Below are 19,404 nucleotides of genomic sequence, written 5' to 3'. Positions count from 1 at the left end.
GTCCAGCAACAACTACCACGGGGATGTGCTCAAGTGGGTGCAGCTGATCTCGGTAGACAGCAAACAGTAAAGAGTAAAAGTGCAATGAAAAGCAGCTTTAAATTCGACCAGTTAGTACCCGGATACCCACAAACAGCAAATAATGAACTCTCACAACAAGAACCACTAGTCTCTCAAGAGGACTACCACATTAGGCTACACACTAAATGTAACTCGTGAAAACAATGTGGAAAAAAGCCAAACTGATTATATTCAGCAAAAACTAAATCAACTTCAAGTGGAGTGGGGAAAAATATAAAAATGAACTTTCCTGAGTGGTTTCTTGTGTATCAAATTTTCATTACAACCTTCCAACTTTTCATGCTCTTATTTGCAACATTTCTTTGATGCATATGTCACTGTATTCCTAGTTGAGGAAAATAAAGATGCAAAAAGACTAACTGCACCTTCCAGATGATGGAACCTTCTGCTAGGTCAGGAATCATCAACATAACAGACACGTTCACAGTGGAGCGTAAAATGAGAACCACTTAACTGTGTGAATCCGAACTTGTGTGCGTTTTATTTTAGTAATATGGTTTACTCTCCTATGCTTACATTATGACTTGGGATGTAGCTAAAAAGGGTCCAGGAATTATCTGCTCACCTATTAGGAAAGGCAGTAAAGTAAATAAAAAAAGATATTCCATTTAAAGTATTTATTAACAAAAGCCAAAAGTAGTTAATAAAAAGTAACTTATTACAGCAAATAATGGGTAAGGCACAAGGTCAGTTACACAAGATTGGGAAACCAGGCTGACAACAAATAGTAAAAAGGTAGAAAAATGTTTTTTTTTTTTAAATCACACCACAGTCTGCATGTATACACCAAGTTCATAAAATTAAAGCACAGCCTGCATAACATGGAGGTGTTGTAAAGGATCACTAACCCATAAAGTTGGAAATGTGACCAACTCATGGCAGGTGCATAACTGGACTGCTGCTTTACTGCTGAAGTGCTATTTAAAAATTCAGCCAGTACAGGTTCATTTGGAACAGTTCTTCAGGACGTCTGGGTAGTCTGAGTTCCAGGCTACAATTTTATGCAAAGGTCATTCCATAATTTCCATTTCACCCACCTCTGATTATACTGTTGGGCTGCTTCCCTGGCAAGTTCTGAAGGAGGAAACTGAACAAAGAGATCCCCAGCTCTGCTGATCAGGGTCTCATAAGGCAAGTCCTGTGGAATTTGGGACAGCAAGTGATGGACGTCAGCCATATCACATTCGCAGTCTAACACTTCATGCTCTCGGTACAGCACAATCTGTGAAAATAACAGAATCATTAACACCGACGTCACCAGTGTCTAACAGCAGATTACCAAGTTTGAACAGCACTGCTCCACATATTCAAGAAGCTGCTGCAAGCCTATTACAATGACAAGTAATGACAAAAAAATGTTCAACACTACAAATGAGTGAGCGGAAAGCTCTTTACCAACTGTGATGCGGAAACATTCACTTATTTTTATTTCATACATTTAACCATGTAAATCCAATGAAAACAAGCACCCCTTTTTCAAGGGTGACCAAGTTAGAAGAATTAAATCAGCAACATTTATTTATTACTTGTTTACCAGGTACATGAATTTTTCAATCGCTGAATACTGGGAACAGTACAAAAGCAGTACATGGAACTGTTAAATCCCAAATGCAAAAAAAAAAACACTATACAATTACACAACATGAATATATAGGAAACTTTCAGCGTTTATGTAGTAACAGAAACAGAAGGTATACATCATTAGGGTTTATCTAATGGGCTTAACCTTAAGATAACATATCAGAATAAATGTCCAACAGTATTAATTTACAGGCAAGGCCCAGTAAAAACAATGTCTGCTGCTTCATAGTGTCAGAACGTACCAAGCCTGGATAAAAAAAATAAACGACCACCATGTTCCTTATACTCTAAAAAGGAAAGTGGTTAAAATGTTACAGTCAATGAATATTGGGAAAAATTAATAAATAAACAATAAAAGTGAATTAACAAAACCTATTTCCATTCTTCTCCCCGAAAGAGGCTCTTACACACCTTGTTTGGCTAGTGACTGGGGGGTATAAAAGACTGAAAATAACTGCAGCAACAATGACAGCAGTGTGTGGGGGGAGTTGTAGTTTTTTTCACTGTATTGCTGTTATTCACATACTTCATTAGATTCCAATACATCTGAGGTGTACATAGTCAAAGAAATTTTAACTGAGGCACATATGAACACAAGTCTGTCAGTACAGCTGTTTGCTTACATCTGTTTGTGTGTGAAGGGCAAAGGGGAAGGAAGAGAGCTTGTGTATATGTAGGAATAACTGAAATACACTACTTCACACTGTATATGTGTGATACTGTCATTATTTATGAATTGCTTTATTTACTTAGTAACAAAGTCCTCCTGGTTCCAAAAGAAGGCAGCTATTCAAAAGAACGTGTGCAAAGCATACACAAAACTGCTGGCATGAAACGAGTATCCAAATAGAGTGTAGTTCAGGATGTGACTCCAAAAAAAGTGAAAATTCATAGAAATGGACACAAAAATAACAATACTAAAAACCATAAGTCATGTATATTATAAAATAAAAAGGTGATAGTTTGTCGGTCGTTATACATATGTATTTGTTTTTATTCATTATGTTTATACTTAAATTGTTTTATACGTATATACAATAATATACATGACTTGTGCTTTTTAGGAATGGTAATTGATTTAATTAGGATGTATTAGGCTTTTAAATACAAATTGTTTTAAGAAAATGGAGGGGAAAATGAAGTGTGATGATTGGGTTGGTTAAGTATTTAAATTGTATTTTATGTAGATGTGTTAAAGTCATCTGAGGAAGTAACTTAGGTTATGAAAGCACTTACGATATAATAAATTGTTATTTTTGGGTCCATTTCTATGAATTTTAGCTTTGTTTTTGGAGTCACATCCTGAACTACACTCTATTTGGATACTCGTTTCATGCCAGCAGTTTTGTGTATGCGTTGCACACAATGTTCTTTTGAATAGCTGCCTTCTTTTGGAACCAGACGAATTTGGTTACTGATATTTTTGCTAACCTTACTGGTTGGGCGTCTTAGGGACTTTTTTATATGCTTTATTTACCTGTTCACACTAACATTTGAGGAGTACCCAATCAAGTAAGGGGCTGTAACTGCAGGGCGTATGTCTATGTGCAGGAGTGCATCTATACATGGGTGTGTGCACATGCCTGCACAACATTAATAACACTTAAATAACTTATTTGTGGAACAAGTAAATAATAGTTGTGTAAGAACTTACTGTCCTTCTCTTCAGTGTTTCAGTATTCTTAACAGTAGGGAGTTGCTGCCAGCAGCAATGCCTTCTGGCCAGTATACCAAAGTCTTTGCTTCAGGAGGGTACGTGTGACGCCCCTTGTCAGGGCCATAAACCGACGTACAGTATAAAGGTGACATCTGCACACACCCTCCTCAGAATGAACTGCAGCATACAGTAGTACTCCTGTGGGTAGAAGGGTCCCAAGGGAGCCCTTGGAATTACATGTAGGCTACAGTCAGGGTAGCAGGTGGTTTGTGTTTAGTGGAGAAATTGGGGAATAGAAAGGTTATGTCCCCACAAGTCAGTATGGCAAGTAAGATGTTAAAGGTAGACGGGCAGGTGAGGGGGATTGAATACTGCAACATGGAAGAGAAGGACATCTAAGGTTATGGTAAGTTCTTAAACTATTCTATGCCTTTCAACCCACATGTTGCAGTATTCATAATAGTAGGGAGAGTATCAGAGCTTTTAGGTATGGTTCTGGGTGGAGGACTGGGTTCCCTGGTCAATGAACCCTTGGAGGATAGACCCGGCAAACCCTGCCCTAGCTCTAGAGACTAGGTCCAATTTGTAATGCCTGGTTAAGGTGTGGACAGAAGTCCAAGTGGCAGCTTCCAGGATGGAAGCGTAGTCAATTCCTTTGAAAAAGGCAGCTGAGGAAGCAGCTGCCCTGGTAGAGTGAGGTTTGACTTGACCATGCAGGGATTTTCCATGGTAAGAGTAGCATATGACAATGGATTTAGAAATCCAAAATAAACGGTTTGCATGCCTTCCCTAGAGCTTTCATGTGGGAGGAGATGAAAAGTTGATCTGATTTTCTGATGGGTTTGGTTTTGTCTAGGCAGTACAGTATAGTTGTGTACACTTACCATAAATGTAGAGTGTATTCACTTCATAACTTGGGTTATCTGCCTGCAGGTAGCCCTCAGTTGGCCCAAATACCAGAGTCTTAGGATTTCTGCGTCTGATGCTGTCGCTTCTTCCATGACATCAGGTTGTCAGGGGGCTATAAAACAGGCCAACACCATTACATCAGTTTTTCTTGCCCCAAATGTCAGGAGCCCCCAAAAGTACAGTTTTGTACCTACCATAAATGTAGATGTTCGAGTGCTAATACAGCTGCAGTCATAACAGATGGGTTCTCCTGCCGTCAGGCGGGTCCTCGGTCGGCCGAATTCCAAAGTCTAGGTCTGGTGTCGGTTGTCGTCGCTTCCTCCCTGACGTCAGTGCGACAGGGGTATAAAAGAACCAGCAGATGCCATTTTCTTCAGTTTTTCTTGCCCCAGATGTCAGGTGCTCCCAGAAGGAAGGCAATACATAAATTTATGTAATAAAGCAATGCGATATAATCACAATACAGTAGTTGCAAGCAAATACACCATAAATAAATACCCCAATCAGGTTGTATGAGGAGGTGTTAGCCAATAGGCCTGTCCCAAGAGGGGAAGGAGGGAGGGAAACCTGGACTGCAGCAGTATTAGCACTTGAACATCTACATTTATGGTAGGTACAAAACTGTACTATGTTCATCGTGCATACAGCTGCAGTCATAACAGATGGGTAGAATCCCAAAGCTAAGAAAGGGGTGGTAGGCACTAGGTGGAACTAGGAGGAGCCAGGATGCCCTGCAAGACTGCAGTGGCAAAGCCTGCTCTAGTTTTGGAGTATAATGGTAGGTGGTAGTGCTTGGAGAAGGTATGCACAGAACTCCAAGTGGCTGCTTCCAAAATATCTTTGGTAGGAACTCCTCTGAGGAAAGCTGCAGAGGTAGCTGTGGCCCTTGTGGAGTGAGATCTGATGCCTGCAGGTACAGTTTTACCATGAAAAGAGTAACAAAAGTGTATGCAGTGGGCTATCCATTTTGAGATTGTCTGTTTGGAAATTGGCTTCCCTTGAGCTCCTATAGCATAGGACACAAAGAGCTGCTCTGTTTTTCTGAAAGGCTTTGTTCTGTCCAAATAATAACGCAGCTGTCTGTGGATGTCCAAAGAATGTAGTAGTCTCTCCCCTTTGTTTTGAGCATTAGGGTAAAAGGTAGGTAAGTGTATAGCCTGATTCAAAGCTACCCTGGATACCACCTTTGGCATAAAGGACGGGTTGGCTCGTAAGGAAACTCTGTCCTGATGGAAGATGATAAAAGGCTGCACAGCCATGAGGGCTTGTAGTTCCGATACCCTGCGAGCTGAGGTGATAGCCAGAAGGAAAGTTGTTTTCCAGGACAAATATTGCAAATCTGTTGAGGCAGCTGGCTCAAAGGGAGGCAAGGTCAGCTTTTCTAGAATGAAATTGAGGTCCTAAGCAGGTATTGGTTGTTTCCTTGGGGGCTTTATATTCTTAGCCCCTCTTAGGAACTGTCTTAAGAGGGGGTGAGAAAATGAAGGTGGATCAGTGTTGTATTCTGCAGAAATGGCTGAGGCATGGATTTTGATGGAGGAAAATGAAAGTCCACTGCTTAGCAGCTCAGCTAGATACTGTAATATTTGAGGTAAATTCAGTTTTCCTGGATTCTGGCCCTTTTTCTCATTCCAGGCACAAAACCGTTTCCATTTTGCGGAGTAAGCTTTTCTAGTAGACGGCCTTCTGGCCTCCAAAATGACATCCTGCACCTCCTTGGAGAGTAGGGTCTGTTGTGATGTTAAGGAATCTTCCATGCGGCCAGATTGAGTGTTTTCAGCTGACTGTGAAGAGTTTTGAAGCTGTGCTGAGTCAGAAGAGGCATTAGAGGTAGGGTCCATGGTGGGGAATGCGTCAGGCTCCTCAGGAGTGGGTACCAGTGCCGTCTTGGCCAGTCTGGAGCAATGAGAATCATCTTTGGTCTGTCTGCTCTGGTTTTTAATAGAACTTTGGGCAGCAGAGGAAGAGGCGGAAAGGCATAAACTGTCATTGTTGTCCAACTGAAAGAGAGCGTCCACTCTCCAGGCCTGTGGATGAAAAGTCCTTGAGCAGAATTTTGTCAATTGGTGATTTTTGTGGGAGGCAAAGAGATCTATGTCTGGCCTTCCCCATGCTTGTATTATCTCTGTAAAAACTTGAGGATGCAACTTCCATTCGTGTGGATCTGTCATATTTCTGCTTAGGTTGTCTGCCAGCGTGTTTTCCTTGCCTGGCAAGTACTGTGCTTGAAGTTCGATTTGTAATTCCAGAGCCACATTCCAAAGTGACATGGCCAGCCTGCATAGGGGGTATGAATGGGTTCCTCCCTGTTTGTTTATGTACCACATTACTGTGGTGTTGTCTGTCCTTATCAATAGTTGACCTGGATGCAGAAGGTCTTTGAAAGCTATAATAGCATTTATTACTGCTAACATTTCCTTTTGATTGATGTGAAGGTGCTTTTTCTTTTTGGGACCATTTGCCCTGAATGCACCGATCTGTCATGTGCGCCCTCCAAGCGTAGTCCAAGGCGTCTGTAGTGATGACTTGATTTGCTTGAGGCTTGCAGAATGGGAGACCTGTGTCTGTTTGGCATGCTTGAGCCCACCACAAAAATTCCTTTTGAAGACATGGAATTAGTGGTATTATTGTTTCCAAACTGTGGCTGTGCTGAGACCATAGGATTTTCAGGTACCATTGAAGTTTCCTCATATGCAGCTTTGCACATGGGATTAGTAGGATGCAAGATGCCATGAACCCCAGAGCCTGCATGATTTTCCTTGCAGTCAGCCTGGTGAAATTTGCTAGTTTTCTGAAGTATTGAGTAAGTTGCCCCTGTTTTTCTGGCGTGAGGTAGGCCATCTGGGTGTTTGTGTCCAAGTTGGCACCCAGGAAAATTATTTTCTGAGAGGGTATTAGCCTTGATTTCTTTTTGTTGACTGTGTATCCCAGAGAATTCAACATTACAAAAGCCACATGTTTCAGAAGTATGTGCTTGCGGTCCGCTTGGATCAGGCAGTCGTCCAAATATGGGTATATTTGTATCCCTTGAAGTCTGCAGTAGGCAATTACTGATGCCAGGCATTTTGTGAATACTCTGGGCGCAGTAGATAAGCCAAAGGGCAATGCAGAGAATTGATAATGGGTTGAACCTGCAAGAAATCTGAGGTATCTTCTGCAATTTTGTCTGATTGGGACATGCAGGTATGCCTCCTTGAGGTCCAATGTTACCAGCCAAGACTCCTTGCCCAGCATGGGAAAAATCTGCTGTAATGTGAGCATCTTGAATTTTGGTACGAGTAAAAATGTGTTTAGGATGGATAGGTCCAAAATAGGTCTCCAATCTTTTCCCTTCCCTTCCTTGGTACCAGGAACAGTATGGAATAAAAACCTTGACCTTGTTCTTGAGTAGGTACTTCTTGAATAGCTTTCATGTCCATGAGATCTGAAATTTGTCTTTGTGCCTCTGCCCTTTGATTGTGTGGCAGGTTTGGCATGCCTCTCATTTTTGGAAGGGTGTGAAAATGGAACCTGTAGCCTCTGTTTATAATGTCCAGGATCCATTTGTCTTTTGTGACAATATGCCAATTTTTCAAAAATAATGCCAGTTTTCCACCTAAGGGTGCTGCCATTTGAGCCTTGCTTGGCATGCAAAGGGGAAAGTCATTGGGCTTGCTTTCTGAATGGCTGCGAACTATCCTCACCACCTCTGTGTAGGAGCTTGCCACTGTCTGCCTCTAAACGATCCTTGAGATTGCCCTCTACCCCTCGGGCACCTGTATCTACCTCTTTGGGGTCTGTCTGTGGCTGGAAAGGACCAATTTTTGGATGGCCAATTTCTTCTGAAACATGGAGGTTGTATCTGTAGAAAATCTTTCACTGTTTGCACTGATTTAGCCTTTTCCTCCATTTTCCTTAATACCTCCTCAGCTTTAATACCAAATAATACATCCGTTTGTAGAGGGGCATCTAGTAATTTAGCTTGAGCCAGGCATGTCTACGTATGACTGATCCTGTAACAGCAGCTCTACATGCGGCCTCTAGAGCATCAAAACCACATTGCAAGGTATGTTTACCCACTTGTTCTGCACTATGCATCAAATCCTGCAACTCCTTCAAGTCTGGTTGTTCAGGTTGTGACATTTTGCTTCTCAACTGTGATAACAGAAAATGTTGGTACTTTAACATATGGAACTGGCAGTTTAATGCCCTCATGGTTAAGGTGGCCGAGGTGTATACCTTTTTTCCCCCCACCTTTCTAAAGATCTGGAATCTCTCTCGGAAGGTAATGGATTTTTAGCAGTGGAGGCCTTAATTCCCTTGGGGCCCTGTGAGATAGTTTCTGGGTCAGCTGCATGGCTTTTGTATAGAAATTGGTGTGAGTCAGGAACCCGGTAGTACCTGTCTGGTTTGACTGGGGCTGGAGGTAAAGAATCCGGGTTAAGGCAGGCCTCCGAATACACATCATCTAGTATGTCTAAGCCAAGAGGTATAGCCAGAGGCCTGTGCTGAGGTAACAAGAGAAAATCCCTAAGCCTTTTCTTGGAATCTGAATACTCTTGGCCTTCCCAGTGGAAGTGTTCCCTTAAGGTATGCAAGGTTTCCCCAAATGAGTAATCCTCTGGAGGGGAGACTGAGGGAATGGACTCCTCTGCATCAGAATCTTCAAAAGGGGAGTAAGAATGTTCCTGTTCATCAGAGTGCTCTGAAATAATGGAGGCCTGGTCAGAGGAGGGGGATTCTTCCTCCACTCTGGGCCTTTTGTCCGGGGGGGGGTGAGAACCCCTGATAAGAGTAATTAAATCCTCAGCCATTTTAAGCATCTGTTTTTTAGGCATGGGGCCTGGAGAAGGGCCCTGTGTAGCTGGTCTCTTAGAATGCATGGCTGCTTTAGACTTAGTGAAAACCTTGATGGAAAAAAAGGAGGAAGGTCTGAAGACACCCTGAGAGGAGGCAGACCTGTCTACATTTTGAGTTTCACCACCAAAAGTGGCTTCGGTATCTGTAGTCGGGGTGTGGGCCGAGGAGCCTGCGACCTCGAGCACAGAAGACACCGCCAAAGATGCATCGTCGGTAGGCAGGGGCTGCGTAGGCGCCTCGCTGAGAACCGGACCACCTGTAGTCGGCTTTGGCGTGGTGTCGGTAGAGGCCGCGGACCTCGTGTGCCGGTCCTTATCTTTGCGTTTTTTTAGACAAAACTGGAGTCGGAGTATCCGACGACATAATATAGTTAAATTTTTTGCCAAAATAGTGCTGGGCGAACTCCGCCCGATGCTTAATGGTGCGTTTGTTGAATGTAGCACAAAAATGACAGACCGAAACGTCGTGGTCTGGGCCTAAGCAAGGAATGCAGAGGGAATGAAAATCCTTATGCGGTATTTGCTTCCCACATGAAATACATTAACTTTGTCTGATATCGGTCTGAGGCAAGAAAAGTTTCCCCAACGGGGTACTTGGCTTTCAAGAAGACTTCGGTTGCAAAATTTTCGTAATTTCAGGAGCTGGCCGACCGGCACTTGCGAACTGCTTCTGCTTCGGGCACCGCACGGCAAGAAAGACTGAAGAAAATGGCATCGTCTGGTTCTTTTATACCCCTGTCGCACTGACGTCAGGGAGGAAGCGACGACAACCGACGTTGGACCTAGAATTTAGAATTCGGCCGACCGAGGACCTACCTGATGGCAGGAGAACCCATCTGTTATGACTGCAACCGTATGCATGATGAACATCAGGAAGCTAGTATATGGTGGGGAACACCTCCAGTAAAAAAGTAAATACCAATGCCATAAAAACTGGCCATAGAGAGGAGAGGTAGAAAGGTAGAGAAAAGCAGGGGGCTGGAAGGAGGAAAACCAGGACTGCAACAGTGAATACACTAACATCTACATTTATGGTAAGTGTATACAACTGTACTATGTTCTTCGTGTTTCAATGTTGCAGTCATCACACTTGGGTTGATTCCCAAAGCTGAGGAAGGGTGGAGGCAGTCAAGAAGTGTTAGGGCTGGCTAGCAGGCCTTGTAAGACTGCTGTAGCAAATCCAGCTCTGGATTAAGGAAAAACAAGTAAGTGATAATGCTTGGTGAAGGTGTGTACAGATGCTTGGTGAAGGTGTGTACAGAACTCCAGGTTGCAGCTTCCAGAATGTCCCTGGTAGTGACTCCACTGAGAAATGCAGTAGAGGTGGAAGTAGTTCTGATCCCATGTGGGGTAGGTTTCCATGGTGCTTGTAGCAGAAATGGATGCAGTGTGCTACCCATTTAGAAATGGTTTGTTTTGAAATGGCCTTGCCCTCTGCCCCTGTAGCAAAGCTGACTAGCATCTGGTCAGATTTTCTGAAAGGTTTAGTCCTGTCAAGGAAGAACCTGAGCTGTCTGTGCACGTCCAAGGAGTGCAGGATCCTTTCACCTTTATTCTGAGGGTTAGGGAAGAAGGTTGGCAAATGGATGGATTGGTTTAGAGCCACACTGGACACCACCTTAGGCATAAAGGACAGGTTAGTCCCGAGGGGAAACCCTGTCACCATGGAAAATAATGAAGGGTTCCACAGCCATTAGTGCCTGTAACTAAGACGCACTTCTTGCTGAAGTTATGGCTAAAAGCAATGCTGTTTTCAGAGAGGAATTTTAACTCCGCTGAGGCAGAAGGTTCAAAAGGGGGAAGTGTGAGCTTTTCCAGTACAAAGTTAAGGGTCCCAAGTCAGGGGTGGGTGCTCTCCCTAGGGGACCTTAAGTTATTAGCCCCTCTCAGGAACTGTTTGATGAGAAGGTGAGAAAATAGAGGTGGCTCAGTGTTATAATGAGCTGAGATGGCAGAGGCATGGATCTTAATGGAGAAGGATAAACCTCTGTGTAATAGCTCTGCTAGGTAATCCAGAATTAGAGGCAAGGAGGGCATGGCTGTGTCTTTTCCTTCAGACCGATTCCAAGAGCAATAGCTTTTCCACTTTTCAGCATAGGATTTCGTAGTACTGGGCCTTCTGGCTTCCTGAAGGACGTCCTGCACCTGTAATGCTGAGGGTTGCTGGTGGTGTATTCAGAGGACAAGTCAGGCTGCAAGGTTTAGGGCTTGCAAATGTGGATGCAAAATCTGTCCCTCCTGCTGAGACAGCAGGGTAGGATTCTGATGAAGGTGCCAGGGTGACACTGTTGTCAGACTGTGTAAGAGTGGTTACCAGTGCTGGCGTGGCCAGTCTGGGACAATAAGGATTTCCCTTGGCTTGTGAGTAGCACTTTTGAGAGGAGGGCCAGAGGGGGAAAGACATAAAGAGACATTTTCCCATTGGAAGGATAGGGCATCCACCTTCCAGGCCCTGCTGTCAGGGTTCCTGGTGCAGAGTTTGCTCAACTGGTGGCTCTCAAGGGAGGCAAAGAGGTCCACCTCTGGTGTCACCACCTCTGGGTTAGAAGGTTGAAGGTGCTGGGATCCAATTTCCACTCATGTGGGTTTGAGAGACTTCTGCTTAAGTCGCCTGCCAGTGAACTTTATTGCCTGGCAGGAACTCAGCTTGTAGATGCACTTGGCTGCTCAAGGCTGTGTTCCACAGGGCCATGGCTAACCACATAACTGTGGTGTTGTCTGTTTTTATAAGCAGTTATCCTGAAAGGAATATGTATTTGAAGGCTGTCAGAGCATTCTGTACAGCTAACATCTCTTTTTAATTGATGTGCAGGAGAATTTGGCCTGGGCTCCAGTGGCCCAGAATGCATTTGCCTGCCATGTGAGCCCCCCATGCATAGTCTGATGGGTCTGTTGTCAGGGTTTGGGTGGTGAGGGGTTGAGTGAAAAGCAGTCCCCTTGTTGTGGTAGCATGCTTCGGCCCATGATTGGAATGACTGTTTCCAGGTCCTGAGAATGTTGGCACCAAAGACCTTTTAAGTAACATTGAAGTTTCCTCATATGCAGTCTTGCATATGGAATTAGCAGGATACAGGTGGCCATGAACCCTAGGGCTTGCAGTATTTTCCTTGCAGACAGCTGGGTTCTGGTGGCCATTTGTTTGAAGTAGTTTGTCAGATAGACCTGTTTTTCTGAAGTGAGAAATGCCATCTGGGAAGTTGTGTCCAAGCTTGCTCCCAGGAATACAATCTTTTGACTGGGCACCACTTGTGATTTCTTTTCGCTGATGGTGTACCCCAATGAAGTAAGAAGGCTTTTTACAAATGCCAGGTGCTGAAGCAACAATTCCTGACGGTCCGCCTGAGTCAGGCAATCGTCCAAGTATGGGAAAATTTGGATACTTCTCTGCTGGAGCCAGGCACTTTGTGAATACTCTGGGCACAGTAGATAAGCCAAAGGGAAGTGCAGAGAACTGATAGTGCATACAGCCTGCCCTGAAGAGTAGACATTTTCTGCATGACTCCCTTATGGGGATGTGCAGATAAGCTTCTTTTAAGTCTAGAGTGACTAACCAGAAAGGTGTTGAGAATTGGCAGATGCAGGATTGGGTGCCAAGAGCCCTCTTTTCTGGGCACCAAGAAAAGTCTGGAGTAGAAACCCTACCCCCTTTGTTCTTCTGAACAGGTTGAATAGCTCTGATATTGAGCAGGGAAAATATTTGCTTTTGAGCCTCTGCCCACTGGTTTGGAGGAAGGTCTGGAAACCCACTTGGGGTTGGCAGTGTATGGAAGTAGAATCTGTATCCCTGGGATACAATGCTTAGGACCCACCTGTCCTGAGTAATGGACATCCAGTTTTTTGCATGAAGGGCAAGCTTTCCTCCTAAGGGCACAAGTAATTGGGCAGGGCTGGGAAGGATAATTGAAAAGTCATTGAGAACTTTTTCCATAAGGGGTGGCTTACCACTCTCCATCTTTGAGGTGGGGGCACTCCATTGTTTAGATCTCTGCATGCCCTGAGACTGCAGTCTGGGTGGTCTGTTTCCCCTGGATTTGGTCTGAGAAGGCCTGGAGGGGACTGGAAAGGACCAGTTTTTAGAAGGCCAATGCCTACTAAATCTAGGTGGTTGCACTTGTAAGAATTCTTTAACAGTTTCCATAGATTCAGCTTTTTCTTCCATCTTTTTAAGAACCGCTTCGGCTTTGGTGTCAAATAAACAGCCCTTATTTAAAGGAGTGTCTAGTAATTTGCATTTGACATGATCTGGCAAAGTTTGTTCCTTCAGCCAAGCATGCCTTCTCAGTACAGACCCAGTGACTGCAGCCCTGCAAGATGCTTCTAGGGCATCAAAGCCACACTGCAAAGTAAGCTTACTAACTTGGCTTGCAGAATGCATTAGCTCTTGTAAATCTTTATTTTCTGCACAATCTGGAAGTAACACCATTTTTTGTTTAATTAGTTCCATAATACACTGCTGGTATTTCAACATGTGAAACTGTCAATTCAATGCCCTGATGGCAAGGGTTGCAGAGGTATGTACCTTCTTACCCCATCTAACGCTCTGGAATCCCTGTCTGAAGGGGTAGGGTTTTTGGCTGTAGTAGCCTTAATACCTTTAGGTCCCTGGGAAATGGTCTCTGGATCCGCAGTAGGACTAAGAGAAATTTTTGAGAATCAGGTACTCTGTAGTACCTATCAGGTTTCCTAGGGGCCAGGGGTAAAGTATCTGGAGTAAGACTGGATTCCATAAAAACATCTACAACATCCAGGACAGGGGGTATAGCTAGAGGCCTGTGCTGAGGCAACTCTAAAAATTCTCCGAGTCTCTTTTTGGACTGAGGGTAGTCCTGGCAATCCCAGCGGAAATGCTCTCTAAGTATGCAAGGTTTCACCAAAAGAAAAATCCTCTGGAGGGGAGGCAGAGGGAATGGATTCCTCTGCATCTGAATCCTCATAGGTAGATAAAGGATTCTCTTAGCAGGGGAAGTCTGGTTTCCCCTAATAAGGGTAATAAGGTCTTCAGCCATTCTAAGCATTTGATTTTGTGGCATGGGCGCTTGAGCATGCACTTTTGTCTGTTTCCTAGGCGTAGTGCATACTCTGGGCCTCAGAAACTCAGTAGTTTTAGCTAAAAACGAAGTTGTCGGTTTAATTCAAACATCAGTAGGTCGGAATACACCCTCAGAAGCTGGTGCCTGCACAGCAGCTCTGGACCCATCCAAGGTAGACATCCACAGGTTCCATAGTTAAAGAAGCATCTCACGGCATACCGGACTCCGAATGGGTCTCAGCAGAGGCCTGCGAATCTGTAGAAGTAGGCATCAGGGGCTGCGAAGGCACCAGAGTACCAGTGGACTGGCGACTAGCTTAACGGAAGAGTCGTCGGCAATTCTGGACCAATGCGGTCTGTCTTTACCACAAAAAGAGTGTTGCTGGAACCACACTGCATGAACCATGGTAAAATATACTTTTAATACACAGAAACACAAATGCTAACCAATCTGAATATGTTTTCATCCCCCAAGACTTCATTAGATAACATTTTACACTCAAAGAAGTTCATTAAATACACCACAGTTCTAAAAACAACCAATAAGGACACTGAATCACTTAACGTATGTTAAAGAAATATGAGCACCTTATTCGAACTGTTCCTCAACCATGACTACTACAAAGAATATATATATATATATATATATATATATATATATATATATATATATATATATATATATATATATATAAAATTAACATACAAAATACAGCCTTTCCCAACAATAAATACAATAAAAAACACAAATTACATATTAAATGTTTATATACTAAATACTTTTAATAAAAAATATATATAAAAAATATATAACATTTCATACATTAGACATTACCTATATAATGCTGCCATCTGCTGGTTAGAATTAAAAATTATTCAAAGTTCGGCTGCCCTTAATTTTAATAATGGAGCCAAGGAAATGCTCTCATTTAAGCCAGGGTGTCTTCCAGCATCCAAAGGAACCTGCCAGTATGCCTGTCTTTATCTTTACTTTTTTTGAAAGAGCGGTAGTCGGATGGCTTATCGAAGCCATTTTGGAATACGGAGAATGAGAGCGAAAGAATTCAGCGACAAACATAGCCCAATGGCAAATGGTTTGGGCATTAAACAAGGCACAAAACCGACAGCGAGGGAAGTCATGGTCTGGGCCTAAATAGGTGACGCAGTAAGAATGAAAATCTCGGAGGTATTTGCTTTCCACAGGCAAGACGATTAACTTTTTCTGACATCGGTTAGAGCAAGAAAAAATAATCCCCAATGGGTTACTTGGCTTTAGAAGACTTCAGGTTTGAAACTCGAAAAACGAAAATTTCAGGTAGCAGCTGACCAGCACTTGCTAACTACTTCTGCTTCGGGCTCCTCCTTGGCAAGAAAGACTGTTGTAATGGCATCAGCTGCCTGTTTTATACCCGATCTGACGTCATGGAAGAAGCGACAGCATCCAACGCAGAAATCGTAAGACTCTGGTATTCGGGTCGACTGAGGGCTACCTGAAGGCAGGAAACCCAAGTGTGATGACTGCAACAGTGAAACACGAAGAACATCTCAGTTGTCTGTGGACATCCAAGGAATGGAGAGTCATTTCTGAGAAATTTTGTGGTTGTATGCAGAAAACTGGTAGATTAATGGTATGGTCTGGTCTGGTTTAGTGAAAGCTCATTAACCACTTTCGGCATGAAGGGTTGGTCCTTAGAGCAACTATGTTCTTGTAGAAAATAAGGTAGGGAGAAGTAACCATGAGGGCTTGTATCTCCGATACCCCCCTGGCAGATGTAAGGGCCACTAGTAGAACTGTTTTCAGTGTGCATAGCTTCTGGCCTCCTGCAGAACACGGAGTATGTTCTCTGAGTATAGGTGTCTGTAGGGGATCAAAACTGTATCACCCATAAGGTTACTTTCAGATTGTCCACCTGTGTGTGTAGTAAGGATCCCCTGTCCTGTGTGAGTAGGTCTATTTGGTGGGATAACCTGAGGTGATTGCCCTTGGCTAGTAGGTGTAGGAGGGGAAACCAATGCTGTCTTGGCCAAAAGGGGGTCACCAGTAGGATTTTGGGGTTGTCCCTCTATTTTCAGAAGGACTTTCTGAATTAAGGTGAATCGGGGGGAAGGCGTCTACTTTCCACACTTGTGGATGCAGATTTCTTGTGCAGAACTTGGGCATCTGTCTGTTCTGGGCTGAGGCAAAAAGATCTGCTTGTGGAACACCCCACCTGTGGATTATGTCCAGAAATACTTCCCTGTAAAGCATCCATTCGTGACTAGGAGCTAAAGTTCTGCTCAGGTAATCTGCCATGACATTCGCTGTTGAAGGGATATAAACAGGTACCAGATGAATGTGGAGAGATACTGCTAGGTTCCAGATCTGGATTGCTAGGCTCCACAGAGGGTAGGGACTTTGTTCCCCCATTTGTTGACAGGACAGTCATATTGTCTGTGATTACTTTCAGGGTTCTTGGGTGAAGGGTTGATTTGAAGTTTAATAGGGCCAAGTGTAAAGCCCTCATTTCTTTGATGGTGATATGGTCCTTTTGTCTTGAGTTGGACCATGTGCCTTGCACCAAGAGTTATTTTTGGCTTGTAAATAGCACTGCCTGCCATCCCAAGTCAGAGGCACCTGTGGAGACCTGTTGCTGGGACCTGAAGGTGGATCTCTTGGTTGAGGTGAAGAGCCGATATCCACCACTGGAGTTCCTTCTTCAAACACTGAAGTAAGGGAAGGAGGGTGTCCAGGGGGTCTGGAGTGTTGGCTCCGTAAGTTTTTCAGGACCCATTGGATTTTTCTCATATGGAGTTTTGCCAGAGGCAGCAAGGGTATGAGTGATGCCATGTGGCCTACAATTCTTAATTTCTCAAGCTGGCAAGGAAGTGTGGGAGAGGATTTTTTGAAAGTACAAAGGTCTAGGATTCTTTGGTCTGGAATGAAGGCTTTCATTATATCTGTTCTGATCCTGCATCCCAGGAAAACCAGGTCTTGAGAGGGGATCAGGTGAGACTTTTTGTGGTTTATGGTGAACCTTAACTGAGATAGGATGGAGATCATCTGTTGTAGATGTAGTAGGACGGCTTGGTGGCCTTGATGAAGAATGAGCAGGTCACCCAGGTATGGGTATATTTGAATACCCTGAATCCTGCAGTGAGCAATGACGGGGGCCAGGCACTTTGTGAATACTCAGGGGGGGGGGGGGTCGAGAGTCCAATGGGCAAGGCTGAGAATTGCAAATGGCAAGAGCCTATTGCAAATCTGAGATATTTCCTGTAATCTGGGTGAATAGGGATGTGTAGGTAGGCATCCTTCAAATCCAAGGCCACCATGAAAGCCTGAGTTGGAATAAGTGGTAAGAGCAGGGGTAAAAGTAATCATTTTGAAACTGGAATTTTGAGAAATAGGTTTAGATAGGATAAGTCTAGGATTGGCCTCCACAGGCAGTCCTTCCTTGGCACCAGAAACATTCTGGAGTAAAAGCCTATGTTTCTTTGATGGTATGGTACCTGTTCTATGGTACCTTGACCTAGAAGCTGTTGAATAATAGGAGGGAAAAGGTGGTTGAGGGATACCACGGAAGGGTGGTATCATCCACCAAGTCAAAAAGTAGCGTGACTGAATGATGGAGAGAACCCATTGTTCCGATGTAATTATCCGCTAGGAGGAGAGGGTGAGACGGAGGAAAAGTGGGGTTTTTGGTGCGAGGGTGGGTAGTCACAGAGGAGACTGTCAGGACTGGTCTCGAAAGGGAGTAGTGGGAAGAAAGTATAGTTGTGTACAGTTACCATAAATGTAGATGTTAGAGTGTATTCACTGTTGCAGTCATCACATTTTGGTTATCCCTAACAGGGTAGAACTCGGCCGGCCAGAATACCAGAGACTTAGTATTTCTGCGTCGGTTGCTGTAGCTTGAGGACTGATGTCAGGTTGTCAGTAGTATAAAGTAAGGCAGCCAACACCATTACATCAGTTTTTCTTGCCCTAACCTGTCAGGAGCCCCCAAGTAGGAGACTAAGGTCTGGTGGAATAAACCCCACCAGTGGAAAATAAATACCAATAAGTCCCTTGAAAGGAAAGGAGAACAACAAGTTAGAATGGCAATAAAAGGAGAAAGAGAAGAAAGGGGGATGGAGGGGAGGAAACCAGAACTGCAACAGTGAATACCCTCAAACATCTACATTTATGGTAAGTGTACACAACTGCACTATGTTGTTCGTGTTTCACTGTTGCAGCCATCACATTTGGGTTGATTCCCAAAGCTGAGGAAAAGGGTGGAGGCAGTCAATGAAACTAGGGGCTGGCTAGGATGCCCTGCAAGACTGCAGAGGCAAACCCTACCCTGGATTTGAAGAGAGGCAGGTGGTAACACTTGGTATAAGTGTGAACAGATGTCCAGGTGGCAGCCTCCAGGATGTCCCTGGTGGGGACTCCTCTGAGGAAAGCCACAGAGGTGGAGGCTGCTCTGGTAGAGTGTCTTGACCCCTTTGGTGGGAGGCCTTCCATGCTGTTTGTAGCAAAAATGGATGCAGTGCGTTATCCATTTGGAAATGGTTTTGCCTTCTGCCCATGTAGCAAAGCTAACCAGCAATTGATCAGACTTTCTGTGCACATCTAGAGTGTGAAGAATCCTTTCCCCCTTATTCTGGGGATTAGGAAAAAAGGTGGGCAAATGAATGGATTGGTTGAGAGCCACACTGGACACCACCTTGGGCATGAAGGATGGGTTAGTTCTGAGGGATACCATGTATGCATGAAAGATGAAGGGTTCCACAGCCATGAGTGCTTGCAGTTCAGAGAATCATCTGGCTGAAATGATGGCCAGAAGGAATGTTGTCTTCCAGAAGAGAAAGTTTAACTCTGCAAAAGAAGCTGGTTCAAAAGGGGGCAGGGTGAGCTTTCCCAATACAAAGTTAAGATCCCAAGCTGGTGTTGGTCCCCTTCTGGGTGGCCTCAAGTTGCTAGCCCCTCTTAGGAACGGTTTGATCAAAGGGTTTGAGAAAAGGGGCTGCTCAGTGGGAAAATGAGCAGAAATAGCAGAGGCATGAATTTTTATACAGGAGAAAGAGGCCACTCTGTAGTAGGTCAGCTATGTAATCCAGGATGAGTGGGAGGAAGGGCTGTGCCGTGTTGGCTCCCTTAGCCTGGATCCATGTGCAGAACGTTTTCCATTTATCAGCATAAGACTTTCTGGTGCTAGAATGCCTGGCCTCACAGATAACATCTAGAACCTGTTTACTCAGGGTGGCAGATTGGTTAGCGAATAAGCCAAGCTGCCAAATTGAGTGTCTGCAATTGGGGATGCAGCAACTCCCCTTTCCTCTGGGTC

General features: G+C 44.2%; 1 protein-coding gene across 1 annotated transcript in view; it reads right to left on the bottom strand.

The window, feature by feature from the left end:
• Nucleotides 1-1,118: 1,118 nt before the first annotated feature.
• The window catches only part of TBC1D20 (TBC1 domain family member 20), a gene marked incomplete at its 3' end in the record, with an annotated part of 536,871 nt that continues 518,585 nt past the window's right edge, over nucleotides 1,119-19,404 (bottom strand). Inside the window, 1 exon segment of the mRNA XM_044090446.1 lies at nucleotides 1,119-1,303. Within this exon segment, the coding sequence (XP_043946381.1) occupies nucleotides 1,119-1,303 (185 nt within the window).

This window comes from Protopterus annectens, chromosome 12.part0 (assembly GCF_019279795.1).
Source record: "Protopterus annectens isolate FY-2018-M chromosome 12.part0, PAN1.0, whole genome shotgun sequence".
Taxonomy (NCBI): domain Eukaryota; kingdom Metazoa; phylum Chordata; order Ceratodontiformes; family Protopteridae; genus Protopterus; species Protopterus annectens.
This window is presented reverse-complemented; position numbering and strand designations above follow the sequence as displayed.